The 24129-nt window shown below is 38.6% G+C and overlaps 1 protein-coding gene across 1 annotated transcript in view; it reads right to left on the bottom strand.

Annotated features, from left to right (window-relative positions):
* Nucleotides 1-2840: 2840 nt before the first annotated feature.
* The window catches only part of EYA4 (EYA transcriptional coactivator and phosphatase 4), a 95517-nt gene continuing 74228 nt past the window's right edge, over nucleotides 2841-24129 (bottom strand). Inside the window, exons 12-17 of the mRNA XM_014943615.1 lie at nucleotides 12596-12654; nucleotides 12323-12483; nucleotides 10030-10144; nucleotides 8410-8531; nucleotides 6144-6244; nucleotides 2841-4365 (exon numbers count right to left, since the gene is read on the bottom strand). Coding sequence (XP_014799101.1) covers nucleotides 4285-4365; nucleotides 6144-6244; nucleotides 8410-8531; nucleotides 10030-10144; nucleotides 12323-12483; nucleotides 12596-12654 — 639 coding nt within the window. The 3' untranslated portion in view covers nucleotides 2841-4284. The remainder of the gene's footprint in view (nucleotides 4366-6143; nucleotides 6245-8409; nucleotides 8532-10029; nucleotides 10145-12322; nucleotides 12484-12595; nucleotides 12655-24129) is intronic.

Raw genomic sequence — 24129 nt, 5'->3', positions numbered from 1 at the left:
ACTGGGTTGCTCCAAGCATGAACCACAAAGGCAGCATGAACATACTTTAAAAAGAGTCCCAGGTCACACTCGGTTCCTCTAAGAGACGTTGTGTACGGAGGGTTTCAGCCACAAACCAAGCATCTTACAACACAGTATAGTGCAGAAAATGACATTTCCAAGGGTATTTATTGAGAAATAGTAAAGATGTACATAATTTTACAAGCTTTTAATTTTAATTTACATTTTCTTAAATTATGTAGGCCCTAATAATCTATAATCTGCTAATACATGACAGAGACCCTTGGCTTCAATTATATCTCAAAAACACTGCTATCGCTGGGGTTTTGGCTTATGTCACTTCAGCTCCTCTTCAGAGGCACTAAATACCATATCCATTGAGAGCACATGCCCCATATGTCAATCTTGTAGAGCAGAGATGACTTTTGAACCGAAACCAGCTCCTCTTCAGAGGCACTAAATACCATATTCATTGAGAGCACACGCCCCATATGTCAATCCTGTAAAGCAGAGATGACTTTTGAACCAAAACCCTGGATCTGGATACAACCTCAAAGCCAGTCTTCCTATGGTGGGCCAAGTCCGTATTCTCCATAAACTCTGCAGTACCAGTTGGCTGCAGGACTTCCTCTGCCCCAAGATGAGGTGTTCTTGCATACAGTATTTTGGGTTGGCCTCGTCTCCCTTAGTGCTTGCATGGAAACAAATTCTGCATCTTTTTTCGATGCAAACACTGCTCCTCGCTGCAGATTCTAATGAAAAGAGCTCTGGGAGCTACCTGCCACCTACATCTTTGCGCACAATCTCCATAGGCATCTAAAAATAAGTATAATTTATTAGTTTTTCCTGTCCTCTTTTACTGCTATACTGAATTGCAGAGTTATATCTACTTAAGATGCTACCTTGTGACTTCAACCACGCCGTGTTTGTATTTGTAGCTCAAATGCCTAATGAACGTTCAAATTCTGTACTGACTGAGAACTGCTAGAGAATCAGCAAAAGGCATTATATTCTACACTTCATTTGCCCCCAAACACTTGCAAACATGATATTGTGCTCAATCTTGGCTGCTGAGGAGAGGCTGAAGGGAAGGCAGCTTCTGATTAATGTGCTGTTGAATTAAAACGCCCTCAATGTCAAAGTGACCAGCCTTCACTTTAATCTACTCAGGTCCATCTGGCGTGACAATGTCTCTGCCTTGGTTGTTTTCTCCTCTGTGCTGGTCGTGCAGGAAAATGTACTAGAGAAATTTCTTTCTAGAAGGCAGGGGTGTATTTTACACTTTTATTTAAAGATACGTAACATTTTCTGCTTAGCAAGAGAGAGTATTTGTGCTCTGAAATTCGCTTTTAGAATTTTAGCATAGCGAAGGCTTTTGAGCTAAATCCTTGAATTTCCTTTGGACGCGCATTTTCGTGGATTATTTTTATTTTTTTTTTTATAATTAACTTCTGCTGGGGTAGCACACATAATCCAAGTCAAAACCAGAACTTTTTGCCATGCTCTGTAAAACTTGCCTCCGTCTCCTCTCTAGAAGTCCAGCATATTAATTGAGCCATACCTGCCACAGAGAACTAAGCACAACTCCAATGAAGGCACCGCAAACCCTTTATAAGAACAAACGGTTGTTGCTGGGCTATTTTTTGTTCTTACATCTGATTAGTAAAAGAACACTGAAAAGTTGAACAAATAATGAGAAATACTATTGCTTCATGCATTTCAATAACACTATGACTTGTCCAAAACAAACAAACAAACAAAGCTAGTTCACCATACCAATTTTTTTGTCTTATAAAGGCTTTTACTCAGAATCACAGAATCTTCATGGTTGGAAGGGACCTTTGAGATCATTACACTGAGATTCTCATGCAATGTTAATGATGCTGGAACTGAATGAGGGCTTTGTCTGAACTTTTTTTCCTATTCCAGTAGAAATGCTTTTTTTCCCCACATGAAAAACTACAAAAAGCTGGTGCTACAGATTTTTATGAAAAACGTACTTCCAGGCCAAATTTGACTAGATGGGTGTTGTAAATATGAAGGAGGGAAACATCATTTTGACCCTTTGGACACACAAATAGCTAGTGTATAATGATTTTATATGTGGCAAGTTTCTTGTGATGATGGCTTTAAACTGCCCAGTGATAACAAAATGTCATTATTTTGTTGTGTGGTGACTTGTATATCCAATTGCAACATAGCAAAGAATTCAATTTTTTTCTGAATTTATAGAGGAGCTTTGCCTTGGAATTTCAGTGGCTCCAGGCTTTCACCTACACACTAACTTTTGTACAACCTACAAAGTTTAAATCAATAAAGTATACTACAAAAAAGACATATGGTGGCTTCACAGGGAGCACAGGGAGGGGAGATCTTCACCTCAGTGATGGTGCTGTGCTTGTGTAGGCGTCCTGGAGCTTACATTTCACACCTTCTCTTGCACACTCCTCTTCACGCAGTCAAAGCACAGGCAACCTCTCCACGTGCAGTGTTAAAAAAAAAATATCAAAAAGCAGTTTCCACCTTCTGCCAGGAGAGACAAACCCCTCGCTGTCATTTCAGAGAGCTCAAGCTGCATGAGGAGCACCAGGAACCTTGTGTGCAATATGGAGCTTGCTCATTTTCCAAAGCTGAAAGGCAGCAGGTTCAAAACTTGCTTCAAAACTTCAAAAATTATCACTGTATGGAGCTTAATTTTTAATAGAACCGATGGAAACTAAGGTAATATATTTCTCAGTATTTCTTCATAAAAATCCCCTCCTTACCCTCCTCTCTCAGATGCCTGACATGTTCTTGAAATTTCTGACTCAAAACCACTCAGGGTTGCTCCTATGTAATAACGTTGTCTAATATTGGGTTGGGTGAGGGAAAATCATGTTGAACGAAAACAGAAAGACACATAAATGTGGAACAGAATGGAAAAGCCACCAAAATGCTGTTATATTTACCCAAGTGGACTGTGCTCCTGCAAGGGCCAATGTCGTTGTGCCAGTAATTTCAGAAGCCTGTGTTGAGCCTGAATACGTTAAATGTAGCATCATTTGTGCACCTGGCTGGTGAGAGATTCCTTAGTAGTTTTTCATTTCTAATGAACTTGTGTTTTATTCCCCGTTTGGGCTTAACTCCACATTTTCACCTTCCACTAATGTTAACTGCACATTTTTTCCTGCTGGGTGGGAATTTGTTATTTTATACACAGCAGATGCACTCGCTGTATGGCTTTCAGTGGACTAAATAATTGATGAATATGGCTGTTAGTTCTCTCGTCAGAGAATCAAGAAATGATGCTGAAGGTGTTAAACACTTATTTTTTTAGGCTTTCAAGATAGCGGTCCCCAGTCAACCTCCCAACATACTCTTAACTTTTCTTAATCGACCAGTGGAATTATTCAGAATCCAAATAAAAACACAAACTTTCCTTTATTATTTTTTCTTACTGCAACAAATACTTAAATGCTTTGGTGCAGCCTCGCTCTTTGATTTCTTTGAATTTCAAATTTGGTCATGTCAAAAATTACCACAAAGTTGTTTTTTTTTCTTTTTTTTTGTTTATCTACATAGTTTTTAACCAAAATTACATTATAACACACAAACACAGTTTTCTCTTTAAGGCACAACACATCATTATGCACATTCTGTTTGCCAAACTTATAAAAGAGACAATATTATATAACCCTCTCCCTCCCCTGCCCCTCCCAAAAGAAAGAAAAATTGCATCCACTTCCAAAATCAGCTGCTAATAAAGTCACAGTAAATTATTTTCATCAATAATTTACACAAATTACAGGTCTAGACAGGATTGTCATTATACAGTCTGAGTGCATTCCAATTCAGATTTTCTGGGTTAGGTAGGCTAAAGTCTGGTTCAAACCTCAGTGCTGAGAATATATCCCATTTTGAGGAATGTTGTTGAACACCACCTTGTCGGCTGGAAAAACGCATGTTGGTGCTTTGCCAGTTCGAGTCCTTTGTTCACTCCTGTCAGGGCTCACTTGGTGTGTACCAGCAACCTCCACAGTTTTAATTCATTTAAAAACGTTGCATATATAAGACCATAGAGCTTCCTTACGTAGCGCTAACTTTTTTTTAACTCCATTCAGCAATCTGAATTCTTCAATTTGGAATTTTTAATTCCAAATATTTCTTCCCTTCTTAAGACAATTCATATGTGTAAAGCCAGAGGCATTGAGTCACACATAAAAATTCAGTGTACTTGAAATATATATATATATATATATATATATATATAAAAAACCAAAAGGATCGCCAACTTTAGAACACAGTTTACAAATATTCTAGTTCCAGTGCTTGATGGAGAGCCAAGAGGTCCGAATGACTGGATATCCTCCAGAAAGGCATGTTGTGCTGTGTTTGTCAGAGGGGGGAAAAAGTCAGGAAAGATGAACACTGTGACACAGGGCGGTACATGACACACGCATTTTACCTATTTTACACCACCCTGTTTCTGGATTGATTTTTGCCTAGTAAAGTACTGACAAAAATCAGACCAAAATAGATCTGAGCTTAATAGTTGAACTGAAGGTAAAATACTTACATCGTCCTCCTTAATAGTTTTTTTTTTTTTGAAAAAGACAGTTATTTAGTAAGGGTTATTTGCCTATTGTTAGCATGCAAACCCATAAAAAGGGGAATTAACAGGAAATCCATTCCTGCTCCACTTATTACATTCTGAAAAAGACCAAATGATCATTTCAAGGGCTGTAAGACTTTTAATTAAAAGAGGCTTCACACGCAACAGTTAGAAACAGAGCTGAGTTACATTTTTGTCCATCTAGGGGGAAAAAAAGAAATCTGTTTTGGGGAGAAAATGAAAAATAATATTTTTTTTTTTTCCTGGTTTAAAAAAGATAATTTGTGTTGCAGAAAGCAACACATCAGTGATTGTGAGAGATGGAGATATATGTATTATTCCTCTTCTAGCAATTAATCAGAATAGAAAAAAACCTCCCATCCTTTCATGTTCTGTTCAGATCTATTTGTAATTTGCTACGTTGATCCATCTCTCTGAATTCTGTATCTATTCATGCAGTATAGCCAAGATTAAGAACAAAGCATGCCAAACTGGAAAGTACACCATCCAACCACCTTTGTTTAGCACAAACTATGAAAGACCCATCACCAGTAGTTTACCCATATTAAGGAACCATTTGGAATGAGCATTTTGATTATTTTCATTTCGTTCCCATTCCAGCTACCACACTAAAAGGGCACTTTATTTTGCTACTATTCTTAAATACCCTTTGCACAATGATATTTCCATCACTTGTCCCGTGCAGACATCAGGAGGCAAAATTTTTCAGTTTCTGCACACTTCCAGGGTTATATTAGGAAGTACGGTGCAAATCACTAATTTGATCTGTTTCCAAACATTGAAAATTCATCTGGTAAAATTTAGACTTGAATTATTACCATGAGAAAATCAAATATTTCTGAAGAAACAGTTCTTTTTTTAGAAACAGAGATATGGTGCACAATCTCTGTGTTCTTTTTCCTTTCCCAGCTATATCTTTATTAAAGCAAATTATATGTTCATAATATTTGCTCCACTAAACTTCAGATCTTCATCTATCTTAGTAAAAAATTTGCACAGTCCTTTAGGTGTTTTTCCATATTCTCTGCCACACTTCCCTTGAAACCTCCCTAATTTCACCATTTAAAGAAAACCACCACCCAACCTTCATGTCAACTTTTGTTTCTCTCTCTTCTTGAAGCCAGTCAGACATTTTTACTGCAATAATTTTTCGTTTGTTTTTAAAATAACTTTGCATTTTTCTTCTTTCCAAACTGACGTGAAGCAAATGCTAGAATCCAAATGGTTCATTTCACTCTAAGTTTTGATCTCGTCATGCTCTTGTTGCCTTGCATCTCTGGACTGAAATTATTTGTCATTCTGCCACTGTGCAACACTGACAGAAATGCAAACACAAAGGCTTCTTGCATTAGTAGCTACGAATCACACCAACATTTCAGGAGACAGGTTACCTTTTTTGCTGCCTGTTCTTCTTCTACACCATCCCCAATTACAACATATACTACTTTTCTGCCAAACCTTTGCATTATTCGTTCAAAGCAACTTTCTTTCCCTGGAAGATAAATGAGATAAAAGTTCAGAGTGAAGTTACCTGATTAGCTGCATGTTCCTCATCTCGGCCATCTCCAATCACAACATAAGTTATGTTAGTGCCAAATCTGGACACTATACGCTCAAAACAGCTCTCTTTGCCTGAAAAACAAGGCACTACTTATTCAAGCCATCACATGGGTTATGGTGAAGCCTTACAAAGGATTATTGCAGTGGTAAGACATTGTTACTTTTAAAAGTTCCCAGCCTTGGGATTTAGAGCCAAAACTGGCAAGAAACAATTCCCTCCCTCCGTGACACTAAGCTGTTCCAGGTAAAACTAACTCTCTTCAGAGTCACAGGAAAGCCACTAAGATAAAGGAATTAGCAGCACTGCAAAATGAATAGGTCACTGGATGAATAATTGAATTTAAATATTTACCTATTTTTGTAGTAATATCTTTTCATGGAAAGCAGAAATTTTAATTCTAGTTTGTCTGCAACAATAAGTGATTTAGCAATGGAAAAAGTGTTCAAAGAGCAGTCAACAAGCAAAATCCAATTATTTCCTGGGAAAACTTCCATGAACTATTTGGCTTTTTTTTTTTTGAGAAAAAAGCAGTGGAAGAAAGCAGGCTAAGCCAGTAACAACAATAAACAGGATTGAAAGGGACCAAGCAAAGTCATCTACTGATCTTCTCATTGTACTGCAGGTTCAGTTTTACCAAAAAATGCTTGTGCTATCAGTTGTAAAACTGTCCTAATATGATTTCACTCCTTCCACAGGTGATCTCCGTATTTATTGAATCCTTTCCATTAGGAAGTTTCTCTTTGACATACGACCTACGTGTGCCCAATTTGAAGAAATCATCCTTGATTGTGATACCTCCCATCAACGTAAAGATTATTTCTTTCCTCTCTCCAATGGCTTTTTACCTTGTTTGTGATTATGTCTATCCCTGCCCTATGTTTTTCAACCTCATCCCACAAGCTCGTGATTTCTAGACCTCTGATTCTTACTGCTCTCCTCTTGTTTTTGTTTTTGTGGTTTTTTTTTCCCCAGCTTTTCCACAAAGAAAGGGCTTATAATTAGGAAAAGCAGTGCGTCTATTGAGCGAGGACCAGATTTCAGTGTGCACAAGTGACAACTGCCATTACACAGCACAGAGATGAGATGTGTCACTGAGATGGAAAGTGGAGAAAGATCTTGTACCCCAGGGTTTGCCATGCTCCCAAGAGGGGTGTAACAGCGGCCACACTGTTCCCAGAAGGAATTCCTGGTGCGGAATTACTCTGACAAGAGTCTCCAGAGACTGTGCTCCATTTCACCACCTCCTTATGTGCTGTTTCTATTAATGCCCCTTCCCTTGGTCCGGGTGCAATCTCAGTGACTCAATCCAACACGTACAGGCTGTGTGACAGATGACATTCATTCCAGAGGCTGCCCACCACCACGTGGCATTTGGGATACTTTGTTCCTTGACTTAACTTTTTTAAAGTATTTGAGGCATTTCTTCCTAGAGGACGGCTAATTAAAGGACGACTGAGGTAATAGCTTTTCCTGACATTGTCAGAATAGGCACTGTTTTTTCACTTCTGAAAATAATTTAGGAAACATATTGCAATGCTTTTGTCAATGAAGTGTCACACTCCATGTTATATAAGGTGTCACAGGTATAGAAATTAAGCACTCCTGAATTAAAAATTGGTAAATCGTGAAAGCTGCTAAAATTATCAGTCATTGGAGGCTGCGTCACATTTCACAGGAATGGTTAACTTTTCTTGGCTTACAAGAAAATTTTGGATGCAGTTTCCAGAAACCACGAAGCTCCAAACTGCAATGCACAAGAGGGGCACAGTTATCAACAGAACAGGGAAGGTGCCCTTGTGGCATCTGTCAGCACAGCTTCTGTTGGTGACATTTGTCATGGCCATCACTGATGCCCTGTGCTTCTAGAAAAAGCTTGTGAAGTGGTGGCCCTGCTTCCATAGGGCTGAAGGTCAGAACAGACACTACTTTAACAAAAGTTCTGCCTAGATTTGAATTCACGAAGCACTTTTCTTCATTCTTTTCTGCGTGCTTTTTTGTTTTTCTACACCTTACTTAGGAGTTTCTGAGGCTTTGGACCCTTATTTCTTCAGGTATCATTGAAAACAATGGGAATTTGGAATTTATCAACATAAACACATCAGAACATATGCAATGCCTAAGTCTTATAACTAACACTGTAAGTAGCAGGGAAGTGGCTTAGAATCCATCCATTACTGGCAGAAAAAATATCGATAATGCAGTGTAGTCAGAATAGACAAAATAAGAGTTTTCTTACCTATTTTGGTTGCACTGTAAATATTTTCAATGGGAAAAGCTCCTCCTAAGCTGTATAGTAGAACTTTTGCAAGTGCTGGGATAAGCTGGGTTGTTGTTACCAACACGTTTACACAGTTACTCCTAAAACGAGACAAACAGTTTCAGTTTAAATAGTTTAAGACCCTTATCCAAATGCTGATGAAGCGAACCAGCTGCAGAGGGTATATTCAGGATTCCTCACCGTTTGCTTTCACTCACACAGTGATGCTGCTCAGCACCAACGCTTCCAGAAAAACACACATAAAACTTTTGGCAAAATCCTTAAAAAAAAAAATGCAGGTCTGATTTGTAGGAAAAGTTCTACACTGGTTTTAAAAAAAATGGTCCTTGAAGACCGGCCCACTAAAATACAGACATTTATGATCACCAACTACTTCTGAAAATAGGCATTTGAATGCTTTGAAAGCATCATTTGCATGCTGGCAATTAACTGGCAGTAGCTACCAGCCAAATAAAAGAGTTAGAAGAATGCGAAAACATCATTTTTTACTCCTTTCTTGAGGGGAAATAAACAGCCAATGCACATTTCTGCACAACTGACATCACTTTCTTCATGTTTCTAGAGTAAGAATATTTCTGGGAAGCGGGAGAGATAAGAATAATCACATTAATAAGCTGGCATTGAATGGTGAGGATGGAAACTTGAATGGAGAAGTTGCAGTCGCAGTTACACAACCGAAAAATCAGAGCCAGGCTGGTTTGGACACCGAGAGGCTGGAACAGGACCATGGCCATGGTGTGAACACGGAGCAGAGAGTAAATAGTTGTGATTTTTCATCCTGATTCTTCCACAAATTCCAATCAAGATCCTAGGCTACTATTTCTGCCGTATTGTATCTCAATTTACCATCATTAATATATAACTAATGTTCAGCTGCCTCACAGGGAGCTTCTGAGATTTATAGCTGTACAGTTCTTTGAAGACAAGACAACAGACTGTTATTTAACAGTCCTGAGTAACTGATAACAGTTTTCCAGACTCATCCACCAATGCTCAACTGGACTTCGTTGTCTTTTCACAGACTAGCAATTCAGAAAGCAACACAGAGATAAACACAATGGCTTACATAATTTTTAAACATTTTTTTCTCTTGAGGCGCTAAAGACACTGTGAAATTATCAACAATTAAGAGATAAACATATTGCAAAAGTTGTTACATTTAAAATAAGTTTTTCACATCTTTCACGTTTGTTCTCCCCACTTGACACTGTGTCTTTTCCCAGACATGTTCAGAGGGCAAGATGGCTTAACATTCTTCTTTTTTTTACGGTTTAAAACTAAAAGTTTTGAGGATTTCTGATGAAATTTTAATAATAAATTGAATAATCAGAATTCTACAATGCCCTTTCAGTGTACACAAGGACATTTTAGAAGACACTTCATACTATCTTTAGTAAATGCTGGAATTTCTGAAAATGAAATCACTTTCCATGGAATTTTTTCTATGTCCTATTCAAGATTTGTATCAGACCTGTTCTGTTCTTTCAAGGCATTAATTTATCCTAACCTAAAATGTAAAAAAATAGCCATTGCAGATCCAAGCCAATAAAAGTTTTTACAGTAGACTCAAATACATACCTTGTGCTGATAATTGATAATGATTTAAGTGCATTTGTTAGCCAGGAGTCTGTCAGAGCTTCAATCTCTGCTCTTAATTGCAACCATGCATCTCTTTTAGCGGGACCCAGAAGTCCTTTCGTGTAAAAAAGGAAGAAAAGGAAAAAAAACCAAATTAAATACTGTATTGGTTTGAATGTATAGATTTTATGATCATTATTTCTATTTTAAGTTCCACTAGAACTTATAAAAACACCAAAGAGAAAATCCATTGTCTTCAAGGCTCAGTAAATTGCTCTCTGTTTTAATTTGCACTCCACTATATCAAGTACTCACAAAAGACTCTAGAACGAACTTGCCTTTACAGTATCTGCATATATGTAAAACTGCCCTGCTTATGGCTCTGTATATAGGTGAACCTCAGGTTGAACGTATGGAAGTACATTTGTCTGCTGATGGATGGCTTGCTCTTCATGTCCTGTTGTAGTCAGTAATGACAGCTCCTTTTATAGCATGGCTATATGGCTGTACATTTTATCATATCTCAGTTAGTCCCTTAAAAGCACTTTAAAATCTCTCTTTGGTTATGAATGGCCAGATTTTAAAAAAATACCCAGCCTGTTGAATGTTGAGATATGGGTTCTCTGAAACCAAGCTATTTTAAATTTAGTTTGGGTCCTGGAAGAGCAGAGAAGCAGGCTTCATGACCTTTGGTATCTCTCTTCTCTTTCACACCCCATGTTCCCAAGAAGTGGCGAAGACTTTCTTCAAAAATCTGAAATGAAGCAATCTAAAAATACCTAGTTTGATCTAGCCTTCTGTTGCCTTTTAACAGCTGTTTTGAAAAAAAAATATAGATACATATGTGATAAAAAGATTATTTTAAAAGCTAAGAAGCAGAGAATAGATGCCCACTAAGGGTGGAATGTATTTCAGAAGCAGGATTTTTGGGAAAGAATTAAAACCTTAATACAATGCACCACCTATCTGCACTCTGGCTTTGCAATGATTGCTCCTCTTACTGAGTTTCCCTACGATGTGCCCTTGGACTTAAGCTCTTACAAATGTTAAAGGTTTTATGAAATGCAACAGCTTTAGAATCTCAGATGCATTAAGAGATATAAGAAAACCCAGCAAACTTTTGGATAACATTGTTTCAAGTATTCTTAATATATAAAAACTCCATTTGTGACATCGATAAAGGGGCAAGGTAAGGCAAGTGAAAGGCAATCATTTACTATCACCCTTCGCTCCCATTGCTTCATCCTGCACCAAGAAAAGACTCTGAACCTCTAAGAGAAAATATATATTTCCAGTGTACGTAGTTTAGAAAATGATTTAGGTAATGACTTATTCACTGTCCATCTCAGTAGTACTGTTACTTATTTTTGAGAGCCTGCGGGACGTCAACTGTCTGGCTTTGCTCCAGGTGAGCTTTACTTTGAGTTTCACGCTCCTTTGAAACAAATTTCAGATGAATTCAGAAAGCCTGTGCTATAGAATGGGAGAGTGTTCACTTGGACTCCTTCCTGGTTGGGTGGGCCTCATCTTATCCTCAACTGTGGCTCAACTCAAAAGCTTGAAGACTTGTAAGTATTCCCTGTTCTTGCAGGGTCTTCTTGAGAGATTCAGTTGACGTATTCCCTTCCTCAGAAGAGGGTTGTCTGCCTCTACAAGCCACACAGGGCTCTCCAGAATAGATTCTTTCACTTCTGCTGCTTGATTTCCTACAAGCCTGACGTGAGCGAGTCCATGAATGAAAACAGTAACAGGAAAGCCCAAATGAAACTTGGATTTCTAGCTAACACAATTAACTGTGTGGGCTACGGAGTCAGCAAAGGAGCTAGTGGTATGGCAGTGCTAGGGTTTTCTGGCATCCACTGGTGAACATAGACCCAGCAGAGATTTTAGCAGACAATGTGTGGTTACCAACTAGATCCTAAAAATGTAGGATGGAATAGGCCAGCCACAACCAACTTGTGCTGTGGAAACTGTATGACCTCTTTCCTAGAATAACAGCATGTTTGAGGTAGAACGAGTGGCATAACCCATCCATCGGGTAGATATAGCTGAGCTGGGTCTGAAGGAGAAAAATGGGCTCTGTGGAAGATAAATGGGAGCCCTTATCTGTGTCCCTGCCTCTGGTTGTCCTGCACAAATGGCTCTGCCACTACAGTCAGAAGCTTTCAACAGCCCAAGTGCCAGTCCCATCACTTTCCACGTGGCTTCCAAGACACACTCCCTCAGTGGGAGTTCATGGCTGTGTAGTTTGACCTGATGAGCATTCTAAATTGGTTTTGACAATCAAACTCACCTCCTATGTTGTTCTTGTAAGTATTATACAACTCTTTTACTCTTCTGTAACGGAAAGCCAGCTTCCTCATCCAGTCAACCCCTCCTCTTACACCTGTTGGCAGACAAAGGTTTGCACTACTTGCAGCTGCATGGAAGCCATCAGTTGCAAAACTGTAGGTACTGCAAACACCCAAAATACAGTAAAAATAAATACAATGTATTCCTGTAAATGCTCAATTTATTTAATCTTTGAAGAAAAAAAATTAAAAAAGAAACAAATGCTCTCTCTTACCTTAGGTCTTGTCCATTATCATCAGAAGAAACATCATCTATATGAACTTGATCACACTCCTGTTGAAAGCAAATAATTAAGTGATAAATTATCTTATGAGAGAGTTTGCTGTCCATATGCTTAGTACAGATGTTGAAGAAATTCTCGGTGCAGACCACTAAGTGCACCAGAAGATGGCAGCGTACGAACACTTACAGCTTCCTATTATCACCAATTTCTTTAAAATAATATAACCTTCAACTCCTTCTACACTGTATCATTTTTTTTTAGTTAAAATAGGTCTTTAGAAAAGCACAGGTAATTTCAGATTAAAATCATTTGAATTGAAAAAAACCCAACAATTTCAAGTCTCATTTACAGTCCCTCTAACATACCAATATTCCAAAATCACCTAAACCTTACTTCCTTGCTTCCAAAAAGCTAATGATGATGAACCTCCACAGGCATGTAATTTCTGTTAAGTCTCTAGGAATTTGGATGCTTATCAGATTATTTTCTTGATTTATCCAAATGCCTTTGGCTGGAAGACCACAGATAATCAAGCAGTCCTGGAGAATTTAATGATTTCCTAGTTTCGGAAGTGATGGAAGTAACCCCAGGGAACTGAGGTACACTGAAAAAGTGAACTCCTCTCCAAGCTGGTTTTATAACATCCTTTTCTGCACAGTGGTTATGGCAGAAAGATGAGAAAATGTGGGGGAAAAACAAACAAATAAATAACTCATGCCACCATGCAACAGTAAACATAAATAGGCATTGTACTACTGTTTTCTGTAGTTGCTAGAATCAACTTCTTAACCCAAAACCACACCTGAAATTCAGTGTCTGGAAAATGTATTTTCCTGTATATGAGTATTTTTTTAATATTTAAAATAATTGTTGTTAATACAATTCTAATATAATTTATTAAAAAGTTCAAGGACTATTGGAAAATTACTTCCCAACTAATGATTTCAAGTAATTTAATCTCAACACTAAGAGAAACTGAGGCTGAACTTTCAAAACACACAGTTCTGTGCCTCAAATAAAGAATCAGCTGAGTCGCCTACTTCAAATAAAGTTGCTGACAAGCAGTGCTTAATTCAGACTCTCTGTGACATGCAGGAGTACACAGTTCTAAGTTTCCAATCTCAGTCTCACAGCAGTGCTAAGTTGTCCAGATAAAGGATAAATCTGAACAGGGAGTGATTTCCAAATGCATATGCCACAAGTTCCTAGAGTGTGACTTTGGAGGATTACCATCTCTTCTTTCTGTTTTTCTTCACACTGAATGAAAACTTAACAGAATTTTACCCAGATGAAGTAAATTGCTAAAAAAAAAAAAAAGCAGAAATTTTTGTATAAAATAAATACATATAATTTCATTGCATCATATGAGCAATCTCAATTTAAAAGTTGTGTTTCAAATGGCCAAACTCTGCTCATCTGGCTTAATTCATTAAGACAGGTGTGAGAGAACTTCATTCAAGGAACAGAAATGAAACATTCTTCTCCCCACTGGATAAATAAAATTTTTTGATTGTGTCTGAGGAGATTATCTTGAGCTGTAGACTATCTTAAAGCAGCTGCTTTTGACTGTAAATAGTAGATGAAATGAGAAAGAAAAGGGGAAGTGGCAGCTGAAATAAAAGATTCATTTCTTTATCCTTATTTATTATTTAATCTCCAGACAAAAAATGCAGCTTAACTCCACCCAGTGTAGGACAGGAACTCAAAAATCAGACAAATAGCCCCACCTGGACAAATTCTAACTCTATATTTTGCAATATCTGAGCAATATCTACCTTCGTAATCACCTTTACAGATTTCCCTGGAACTGGTCCAAGAGTAAATTTAAGAAGTTTAAAAATCAGTCCCATGGACTCAAAGGTGTACTAATTAAATGGAGTGCACACAGAAGCCCTGATGGAGAAGGAGGAGCATCTGCTGCTGTTTGGGTTTTGTTAAGCCTTTCAGCTACATTGTTCCAGCCTTGAAAATTGCAGATAACTGTTATGTTGATGTTTTCATTATTAAGTTAAATATGAGTGGGTGGCAAAGTCTCAGCTGTTTGCTTTTATTTGTTTATTTCACAGTTTGTTCATTGTTCATTTAGGAACAGGAGAGGAGGGGAACTTGCAGTTTTCTGATTGCTTGCCCCTTTTGCCTGCAAGAAGGTTGTTAATTTTCCAGCCATGTGAGAGGATCAAACCATTTTCCAGCCTCCTCCTTTTCTCCTTTCCTCTTCTCCTCTGGGATCTGTGGGGATGGTGGATCTCACCTCCTCACCATACTGGTGACCAACACCCATTGCTGACCAACAACAAACTCATGTGCCCACCACTCCTTGCTTCCTTTCAGTTTGCTTTTTCGTTTACTTGTCTACTTCAACTAAAATGTTTTACATTTTATAAATTCAAAAACTTTCTGGAAAAAAAAAAAAGAAAAAAGAAAAAGCAGGTGGTTTGAGCAGATTTGAGGTAGTTCTCCATTTTTCCCAAAAGAAGTAGGAAATTGGTGGTACAACACAAGACCTGAGTTTCCTTGTAAAACAGACCAAACAGCAGGGAGGAAGGAAAGAAGGCAAGCTCTCTGTCACTTGAAATGTTAAGTAAAAGTTAACTAAAATAAAATTAAGTAAAGCAAAGTACTTTTTTTGTTAAGGTAAAATACTTTTTGCATCAGCTACAGCACTGGCTACACTCAAGTCACAGTGGCTCACTGTCAGTCCAAGGTCAAAACTAAGAGAAAAAAAAATGTATTTCCTATTACTGAGAGCACAGGAAAGGCATCGAGGTACAATTAACTGGCTTTTGCTTGAAACGATACTAATTTAAATTGTATCTGAGTGCAGTCAATTCTCTGCAGCAATTTTTAGGGCCTGAAAATTTGAGAGGACAGAATTAACAAATCATCCATAAAAATTATCCTCCTGGAATGGACAGTAATTTCATTATCCAGTAAAAACACTGACTCACCACACTGAACACAAAAATGTTATTACTGAGGGGCTATTCAGCACTATGCTTTCTCAGGCTATACAGAACACCAATTTTTTTGTATATATTTCAGCCCCTGTTAAAACTAGTTTGACCTGACCCTCAAATTCTGAGAATTACCTAAATCCTATTTTTTATTTCTCATTTCCATTTCTAATGAGAAAAAAAAAGATGATAAAATATTACTTAAAATATGGTAGGACTATCATAAAAATGGAAATGTAACTCAGTTTATTTGAAATAAGTATTCTTTCTTACTTTATTGACCTGGGAGCAGAGAGGGATAATGGAGTTGGATGGTTCATGTCCAAATTCTTGCCTGCAATTTGTAGAAATTGGTTTTTTTTGCATAGCGTGACCTACCAACATTTCTAAAAGCTGTCTTAAAATTAGTACTGAGATAGGGAGAAAAAAAAAATTTCAATTTATTCCTTACCTGGTTGAGAACAGAATGCATTTAGCCCGGATATTATTACAGAACTGAGTCCCAGCTCTAAGCATTCTTTAGGCACATGAACTTTCTAGAGCAGCAGACTCCTATTTTCATGGCAAAACACCAACTGCCCTCCCAAGCGATACTTCTCAAGTGGACTAAAATTTATACACTGAGAATGAAATAGCTGGAGAACAGCCTAGCTTGAAATCAAAGTGCAGCTTGGCTGATTAGAGCACGGGTTACTGGGTCAGCAAGGAATGTCTCAGCAGATCGGAATTTCTGCATCAGCAGTCACTGTAGTGAGGCAGATTTGCATAGAGGAAGGAAACCTTTATTTTTGTATCTGAGAGCTTTCAATAACTTGGTTATTATTACTAGGCAGTGGTATGTGGCATTTGCAACCAAGAAAGGCAGCTTCGAGGACGTAATGACTGGAGACGATATTCCAGGAATATAGATTTGTTAGTAGATTATAGTTGTCATGTCTGGAGCCATGAGGTTTATTGTGGGATGAAGATGAAAGGAAGACAGAAGGTATGGGATCTGATGGCTCAGCATTAAAAAAGTGAGATGATGAAAGGACAAGTAATCTGTCTAGTGAATAAAGGCCTACTCACTTCCTCCAGTGAGAACTGAAGGTCTTGTGTTTTGATGGCTGTGACCATCAGCAGTTCAGCCCTCACCTCCTCTCTCCCAGGGAGGATGGAGAGAGGAAGAAAGAGAAGGAGAGATGGAGAGAGGGGGAGAAGTGAGGGAGAGACACCAAGTTTTATGAGGAGTGGCTGAGGGAGCTGGGGGTGTTCAGCCTGGAGAAAAGGAGGCTGAGGGGAGACCTTCTCACTCTCTACAACTCCATGAAAGGAGATTGTAGCGAGGTGGGGGTCGGTCTCTTCTCCCAAGTCACAGGCAATGGGACAAGAGGAAATGGCCTGAAGTTGCTCCAGGGGAGGTTCAGATTGGATATTAGGAAAAATTTTTACACTGAGAATGTTGTCAAGCCTTGGAATGGGCTGCCCAGGGAAGTGGTGGAGTCACCAACCCTGGATATATTTAGAAGATGGGCGTGGTGGAGTCACCAACCCTGGATGTATTTAGAAGATGGGCAGGCATAGTGCTCAGAGATATCGTTTAGTGATGGGTTTTGTCAGTGTTGGGTTGATGGTTGGACTTGGTGATCTGAAAGGTCCCTTCCAACCCAGGCAAATCTATGACTCTAAGTCAGAAGAAAGGTCCCTTCCAACCCAGCAATTCTATGACTCTAAGTCAGAACTGGGAAATTCTCAGAATTCATTACACAGTCATCATGCAGATGCACCGTAACATTCAGTAATGGCCACGTGCTCTCTCAGAATTCATTACACAGTCATCATGCAGACGCACCATAACCTTCAGTAATGGCCACGTGCTCTACAAACATATTTAAACAGACAGATTTATTCATCTGCATATTAAAGGATGCCTCTACGTGCTTTGGCACAGGATGCCATGCAACTATATCGTATTTGCTAAGAACACAGAAAATCATTATCTGCTTGCATATGCCAGAATGTGTGCATACAGCTCATCTCAGAACAAGAAGATTGGAATTTTGGTAATCTCTTAAGATAGTTGATTTTGGAACGCAGATGCATTCTGGGTTAGAAAAAACTTAATTGCATATAGAACTTGGTTTAATCAAATCAAATTGATTGAGGTATGAGATTCTCCAAAACAGTCCCCAAGTTCAAATTGATTGAGGTATGAGATTCTCCAAACCAGTCCCCAAGTACTTCTTCATTTATCTAAAACTGAAAACTGTTTGGATACTGTTGAAGCTGGTGAAAGCATGTCCAGGGCTTTTTTTTCTCATAATTCTGCTGCTGGAAGGAGGAAGTGCTGCTCAGGTATAGGGTGAAGTAGATTCCAGTTTCTTGACTTAAAAAGAGCCAAGGATAAGTGATGTTTGCAAGGGATGACAAAGACAACCGTAGCCTGGTACCTTCTGGTTTCCTTACTGCCTCCAGTCGATGAAGGAAGTGCACACAAGAAAAATCGATGTCCCAGTCAATGGAAAAATTTTACTTATCCTAATTTTTTTCTATTCACTCACCAGAGACCTTCCTCTGGCATTTTAAATAAAACTTCAAAGTCTTCCAACTGCCATTAGTGACAAAATATCTGTTCACAGAGGGAACTCTGGGATCGATTCTGAGTAAGAAAACAACCAATTTAGACAGGTGAAGGTCTAAAAAGACCATAGTTTGATGTGAGAACTGTTTTTTACACCTGCAGCCTTTGAGGCAAATGAATAATACTCTACTCTGAGCAAGAAAGAGGGGCCTGTGGCCAAAAGGCTACTCAAGTATGTGAAGAGAAGAACCAGAGTGATCAGATTGTGGCACCCACTGAAAGCACATGTAGAGAACTTCAAGAGAAAGAATAGGAGACATGTATGTCCCCCTCCTCCTGGAAATGCCTGCAGACAGCTCTAAAATCATGGAAACTGCAAAGCTGGCCATAGGACAAAGAGAGGAAAGGGTAGTTTGCAGATTCCCTCTCTCATCCAGTTTCATGGATGCCAGAAGAAGTGCCACCAGAAGTCACTGCCACCCGGCTAATCTCTCTCTCATTAGAGTGTGACAAACCCAAAGTCTAGATAGGCAGAAAATGTCACGTACAACAGACACTAATGCACAGCAAACCCACTATGTTAAAAAGCCAGGCGTAACGAGGTTTATGTTCCTTTGATTCTTACCTCTAAATCATTAAAAAATAAATGCGTGTCAGCAAGATTAAAAATCATTTCTTCCATTCGCAGTCCAAGGGTCACTGCCATTGGTGGATCCTTAAAAAACAGAAAGGAAGGTTAACTCCTGGAATACCTTTAAGTCATATCAGAATTACTTTACAAACTGCTGTATACAAAGTGTTTTGAAAAATTAACACTGCAAGAAATTTCTCAAAAAATAAATGCGTGTCAGCAAGATTAAAAATCATTTCTTCCATTCGCAGTCCAAGGGTCACTGCCATTGGTGGATCCTTAAAAAACAGAAAGGAAGGTTAACTACTGGAATACCTTTAAGTTATATCAGAATCACTTTACAAACTGCTGTAAACAAAGTGTTTTGAAAAATTAACATTGTAAGAAATTTCTTTAAAATCCTTTCAGTATTAAGCTACAAGAAGAGACTGCTGAACCTGTGTGGGAACATTTGGGGAGCTGGGGAAGACGAAACATCAAGTTTTTTGAAAGTCAAGGCATTTGTAACCCGGTTAAACTGATAGAGACCTGGTGGCCATATGTAAACCTGCATAAAGAAGGCTGTAAACAAGGAAGGAACTTCTCACAAAAGATATACATAAGAAAACCAATATTTATTTTAATAAGAATACATAACATTTTTCATCCCTGAGCCTTTTATAAAAATATCTAAATATCTTGCTTGTCAATTGTCAATTTGTGGGCAGAAAAAGGCTGAGTTACGGAGCACTAACTAATTTTTCTGACCCAATGCACTGAGTCAGCAGCAGAGGTAGGAATGAAATTATTCCGTGTGACACCCAGTCCACTGCACAATTCCTCTGATCTCTCAGCTTTTCTTCCCAAATTTTGGGCACACAGAAGTCCTCTCCAAGGTCTGCTAAACTGGACTAGGAAAGGTAGCCATCTCTACCAAATGATTACTTTGTAAGCAATTATCCTACACTGTGACAGGAAGGTGTGATTTAAGAGGCCTTTCCAGTTTCTATTGTCTCTGCTCCATAAAAATGCAAAAAGCAGTCTGAATTTATGCTCGTTTTCCCAAATTGGGTTTCATTTTGGATAAAACATCACTGCCTTGCCTGAGCTTAGACCCCTCTCCCAAGGTCTGCTAAACTGGACTAGGAAAGGTAGCCATCTCTACCAAATGATTACTTTGTAAGCAATTATCCTACACTGTGACAGGAAGGTGTGATTTAAGAGGCCTTTTCAGTTTCTATTGTCTCCGCTCCATAAAAATGCAAAAAGTGGCCTGAATTTATGCTCATTTTCCCAAATTGGGTTTCATTTTGGATAAAACATTACTGCCTTGCCTATGCTTAGACCTCTCTCACTTATTTCCCACCCTTTCTGCTGCTCCAGTATGTATCCTCACACCCTGTACTAGGTCCTTCATCCTTCATTTCTCATGAAAGACAGGAATCCTGTCCCTGGATGAGATTAATTCACAGTATGTATCCTCACACCCTGTACTAGGTCTTTCATCCCTTCATTTCTCATGAAAGATGGGAATCCTGTCCCTGGATGAGATTAATTCCAAATGTTGCATCTGTTCATAGGTCAGCTTCCACGCTATCAAATCACTCCACCTCAGCAAGATACCACAAATCTACCACTCTGCAATAACACTTAGTCTGAGAGCGTTTAGCGTACAGTAAATGTGAGATAAGGAATTTAACTTTGCTAAGCTTGCTAGGACAGAGGTTAAGCCAATTTGCATAGCTTACATTTGTTTTAGAATAAGAATGCTCAAGGACAGTTCCTGATGTTTAGCTGACACCTGGTAACTAGTTTTGTCATTGCCTTAATCATCTGCCCGAGCTTGTGGGGTTCAGTTAACTTTTTTATGCTTAACGTACTGCAGTGGACTTTTAAAATAGATGTGATCCTCTTCTCATTAAAATAAGAAAAAAAATAATCTATATTTCATCATTTAAACTCTGATTTCCACCAGCAAGCTTTTAGAAATCCTTTCTTAAATACCTTGAGATTAAAAGTCTAAAAGTTTACCAGGATCTGGCAACAAAATCACACAAAACCTCAAATGATCATGTGTTAGTGCTAGGATCAAAGGCTTCCCAATCAGGATCAGACGTCCGCTACTCCAGGGCTTCACAACGACAGAATAAAAGATGGCTTTTGCCCTCAAGCACTTACAAACTAATGGTAAAATCTGAAACATGGACATATTTTGACCTCTGCTTATAAGAAAGTCAGATGTGAATAGGAGAACAGCGTACAAGATATTGTAATGACCCAAAGTTAGACCCAATTCTCTGGCTGTGGGAGGAAATGTTTTTGTGTTGACCCTTGAACTGGTCTAGACTACCTTTCAGAAGTGAAAACCAAATGCAGTGCTTAGTACCGTAACCTCATCCCCTAAGCCTTCTGGGGTCACAGTCACTGGATCTCAAAGTCACGCGGCCCAAGGCAGCAGCAAGTGCAAAGGTCATTTTTCCAAGGGGATGATTAAGGAACACACGTTAACAGATTTGCAAAAACTCGTGTAAGATACTTAGGACACAAATCACCAAAATCCTCTGGACTCATGAGATTCCTCATCAAGCCATAATGCTTTTATCAAAATGTCATCACATATAAACATGTGTTTCTCTCTCCTTTCTTTAGTGTTTTTTTTTTTTTCTGTGCACAGTAAATTATAAATTTTTCTTCCCAGATACAATATAATAAAAAGTATTTGCAATACGCTTCTTTACCTCAATCCTATGAACTCTAAGGCATGTGCATAACTTTATGCACAGGTGGTAACTCATTATTATTTATGTGAGTTTAGTTATTCACTGGAGTGCTTCCAGGACTGGAATCTCAGACTTTCGATTCTCAGCCTCTTTTTTCCCCTTCCTGGGTAGAAGCAGACTTAAATGCGGAAATTTACTATAACATATTCCATTATAATCCAATTTATTTTTACAGAAACTACCAACTATGTATCACAATTTCCTGCCTTGCCTAGTATAGTTGAAAGACATAAATGTGACAAAGCTTTTTATGATTTTCTCATTAGTAGTATTTTTGTAACCAACTATGCCTGACTTTATTACTGTTAAAATGAGATTTTCTATGTTCCCATTTTGACAAAGGCATGTGTAGGGTATTGCTAGGTACTATATGTAAAATAAAATAAAGCAAAGAGAATTCATTTCAGCTCACCATGAAATCGGTCTGGGATCTCCCCATAACAACTTCTGCTAAGAAGAGTCGCCGGAATTGAGTTCTCAAGACAAGAACAATTGTTCCTTTTATAAATTGGCCAAAACTTGTGCTACAACTGTTTAACAAGAATTAAACATCACGCTCCAGCTCTTTGCCGTGTTAAGTTCATTCCTTCACATATAAAAATAGACAAGAGAAGGCGGTTTTGCCAGGGTCTTGTGGTTTTATAATGTTTGCACAACGTGGAGGAACATCCCAATCATCGTTTTACTGTCTTTCAACTTGCCGCAGAAGTTGTGGGCTGACTCGAGTGGCACAAAGAACTGAGTGTTGAAAAGAAAGCAAGAGACATGTGCAGCTGATAGAGATTTGGGCAGAGCAAATCGAGAAACCGAATAAAAGGCAGACTGAACTTCTGCCAAAAATGGCATTTTGTGCCTCTCTGCACAGGCATACACAAAAGAGGAAACAATAAAAAAAAAAACAAACCCAACTATCTGGAAGTTTTCCCCAGATAATTTGCCGAATAAAGAAGCACAACTCTTTGGCCCTCAGAGGCCTGATTTTAGCCAGATATCATTAGCGTGCAAAAGAGTCAAGACTGGCTACAGCCCTTCTGTGTACCAAAATACAAATGACTTGAGTTACGTTAGTATGAAGGCACTAAACTGGAGCCAGACTGTCTGTCTGTGGACTTCTGTACTAGACTGGTCCATCCACCGGAATGCCTCCTGGGAGACTAGGTAAAAATATCACGGGAGGACCAATATTTAAATGTTTTGACTAAGAGAGAAGTGACTGGAATAAAGCCCCCAAAGCTCAGTGTCCATTAGTGGAAGAAAAGTACTTAATGTTGTCTTGGAAGGTCAGGTTTCAACACAAGATGTTCAAAATAATTTAATTTCATGGAAAAAGAATACAAACATACAAAGCCCCTTTATAAAATCTCAGAAAACAAATGGGTAAATAGACTGCCAGCTAGATTCATTGTGACAGGAATTTGTATGCATGAAGCCTTAAAAAATAAGAAAATAAACAGAATAATATTGTAAAAATAGATTTTCAGTGGGTGGCTGTCCTGAACAGACTTGCACAAAAACTTGCACCTTCTGGAAAAGGTGGAAATGTTTAAGTACCAGTATTTTTAGCTTAAGGACACTTCCCTACATTATGTAGGAATCTCAGCTTTAAGTTCAACTCTCACTCTCTCATAGGAGACATTGGTCCCAGGAGAGCTTCACATGGGTGGCAATGGAAGAAGATAATACATCTCTTCTTAATAACTGTATCTGGTGGCTGATGAAGGAAAACTCACGTACTCCACAGGGAGTTTCTGTTCCACACTCTCTACAAGGCAGTAGGAAAATGGACTCAGCGGTCTCAGACAATGAAGGAGTGAATGGAGAGGACAACTGGAGGTCATGAGAGAAACACTATTAATACAGGCAGACAAAAGTGTATTTATGAGTGAATTTGGGAATATCCTCATGGGCACTAATGGTGAAAAAGTTTTTTTGTTTAATGACTCGAAAAGCAGAAAGTGAGCAATATGCCCTTCTGAGCCCTTCCCAGAGAAGGTTAATGTGGCCTCCCTGGCCACTTTCTGTCATTGGCAATGCTATCAAAAATATACAAATGTGATCACCAAGTGTGGATTTGATTTTTTGCACTTGGAAATTACATTCTCTCCCTTCTAAGGTCACAAGGGACCTTCAACTTTTTTTTAACCAGTTGCACCTTGAGTCACAGCATTTATCTGGGCATCCTTGCCCTCTGGATTGACCTTGGAGAAATGAATGAAATATAAAGCTCAGAGGTAGATAAAACTCCAGCTTAATCAGCCTTAAGTCAGCAAGAAGAGCTGGAATGCAATGGAACAAAGAATACACACTGTTCACAGGGAATAAGAATGTACCTCATAAACTTTTAACAGATGATGACATCTCCTAACACATGTCCTGTCACATCAACAAATCCTCACTTAAGAGCTCAGCATTGTAGAAAACTGTATCTGCCAACTGGTGCTCAGCTGCAAAAACCATCATCAGCCACACAAGTCATAACATAACAGCTCAAATGCCGATGTTCATAATTTGCTACTGCAGTAAATAATTAAAAATAGAAATGCATTAGTTTTATGAAGTACGAAGCAGATGAGCAAACGGGCTGAACGACAAGAGGCACTCTTACTGCTGGGAGGCAGCAC

Source organism: Calidris pugnax, unplaced genomic scaffold, assembly GCF_001431845.1.
Source record: "Calidris pugnax isolate Ruff unplaced genomic scaffold, ASM143184v1 scaffold119, whole genome shotgun sequence".
In the NCBI taxonomy this organism is placed as follows: Eukaryota; Metazoa; Chordata; class Aves; order Charadriiformes; family Scolopacidae; genus Calidris; species Calidris pugnax.
Note: the sequence above shows the minus strand (reverse complement) of the source record. Positions and strands in the feature narration are given on the sequence as shown.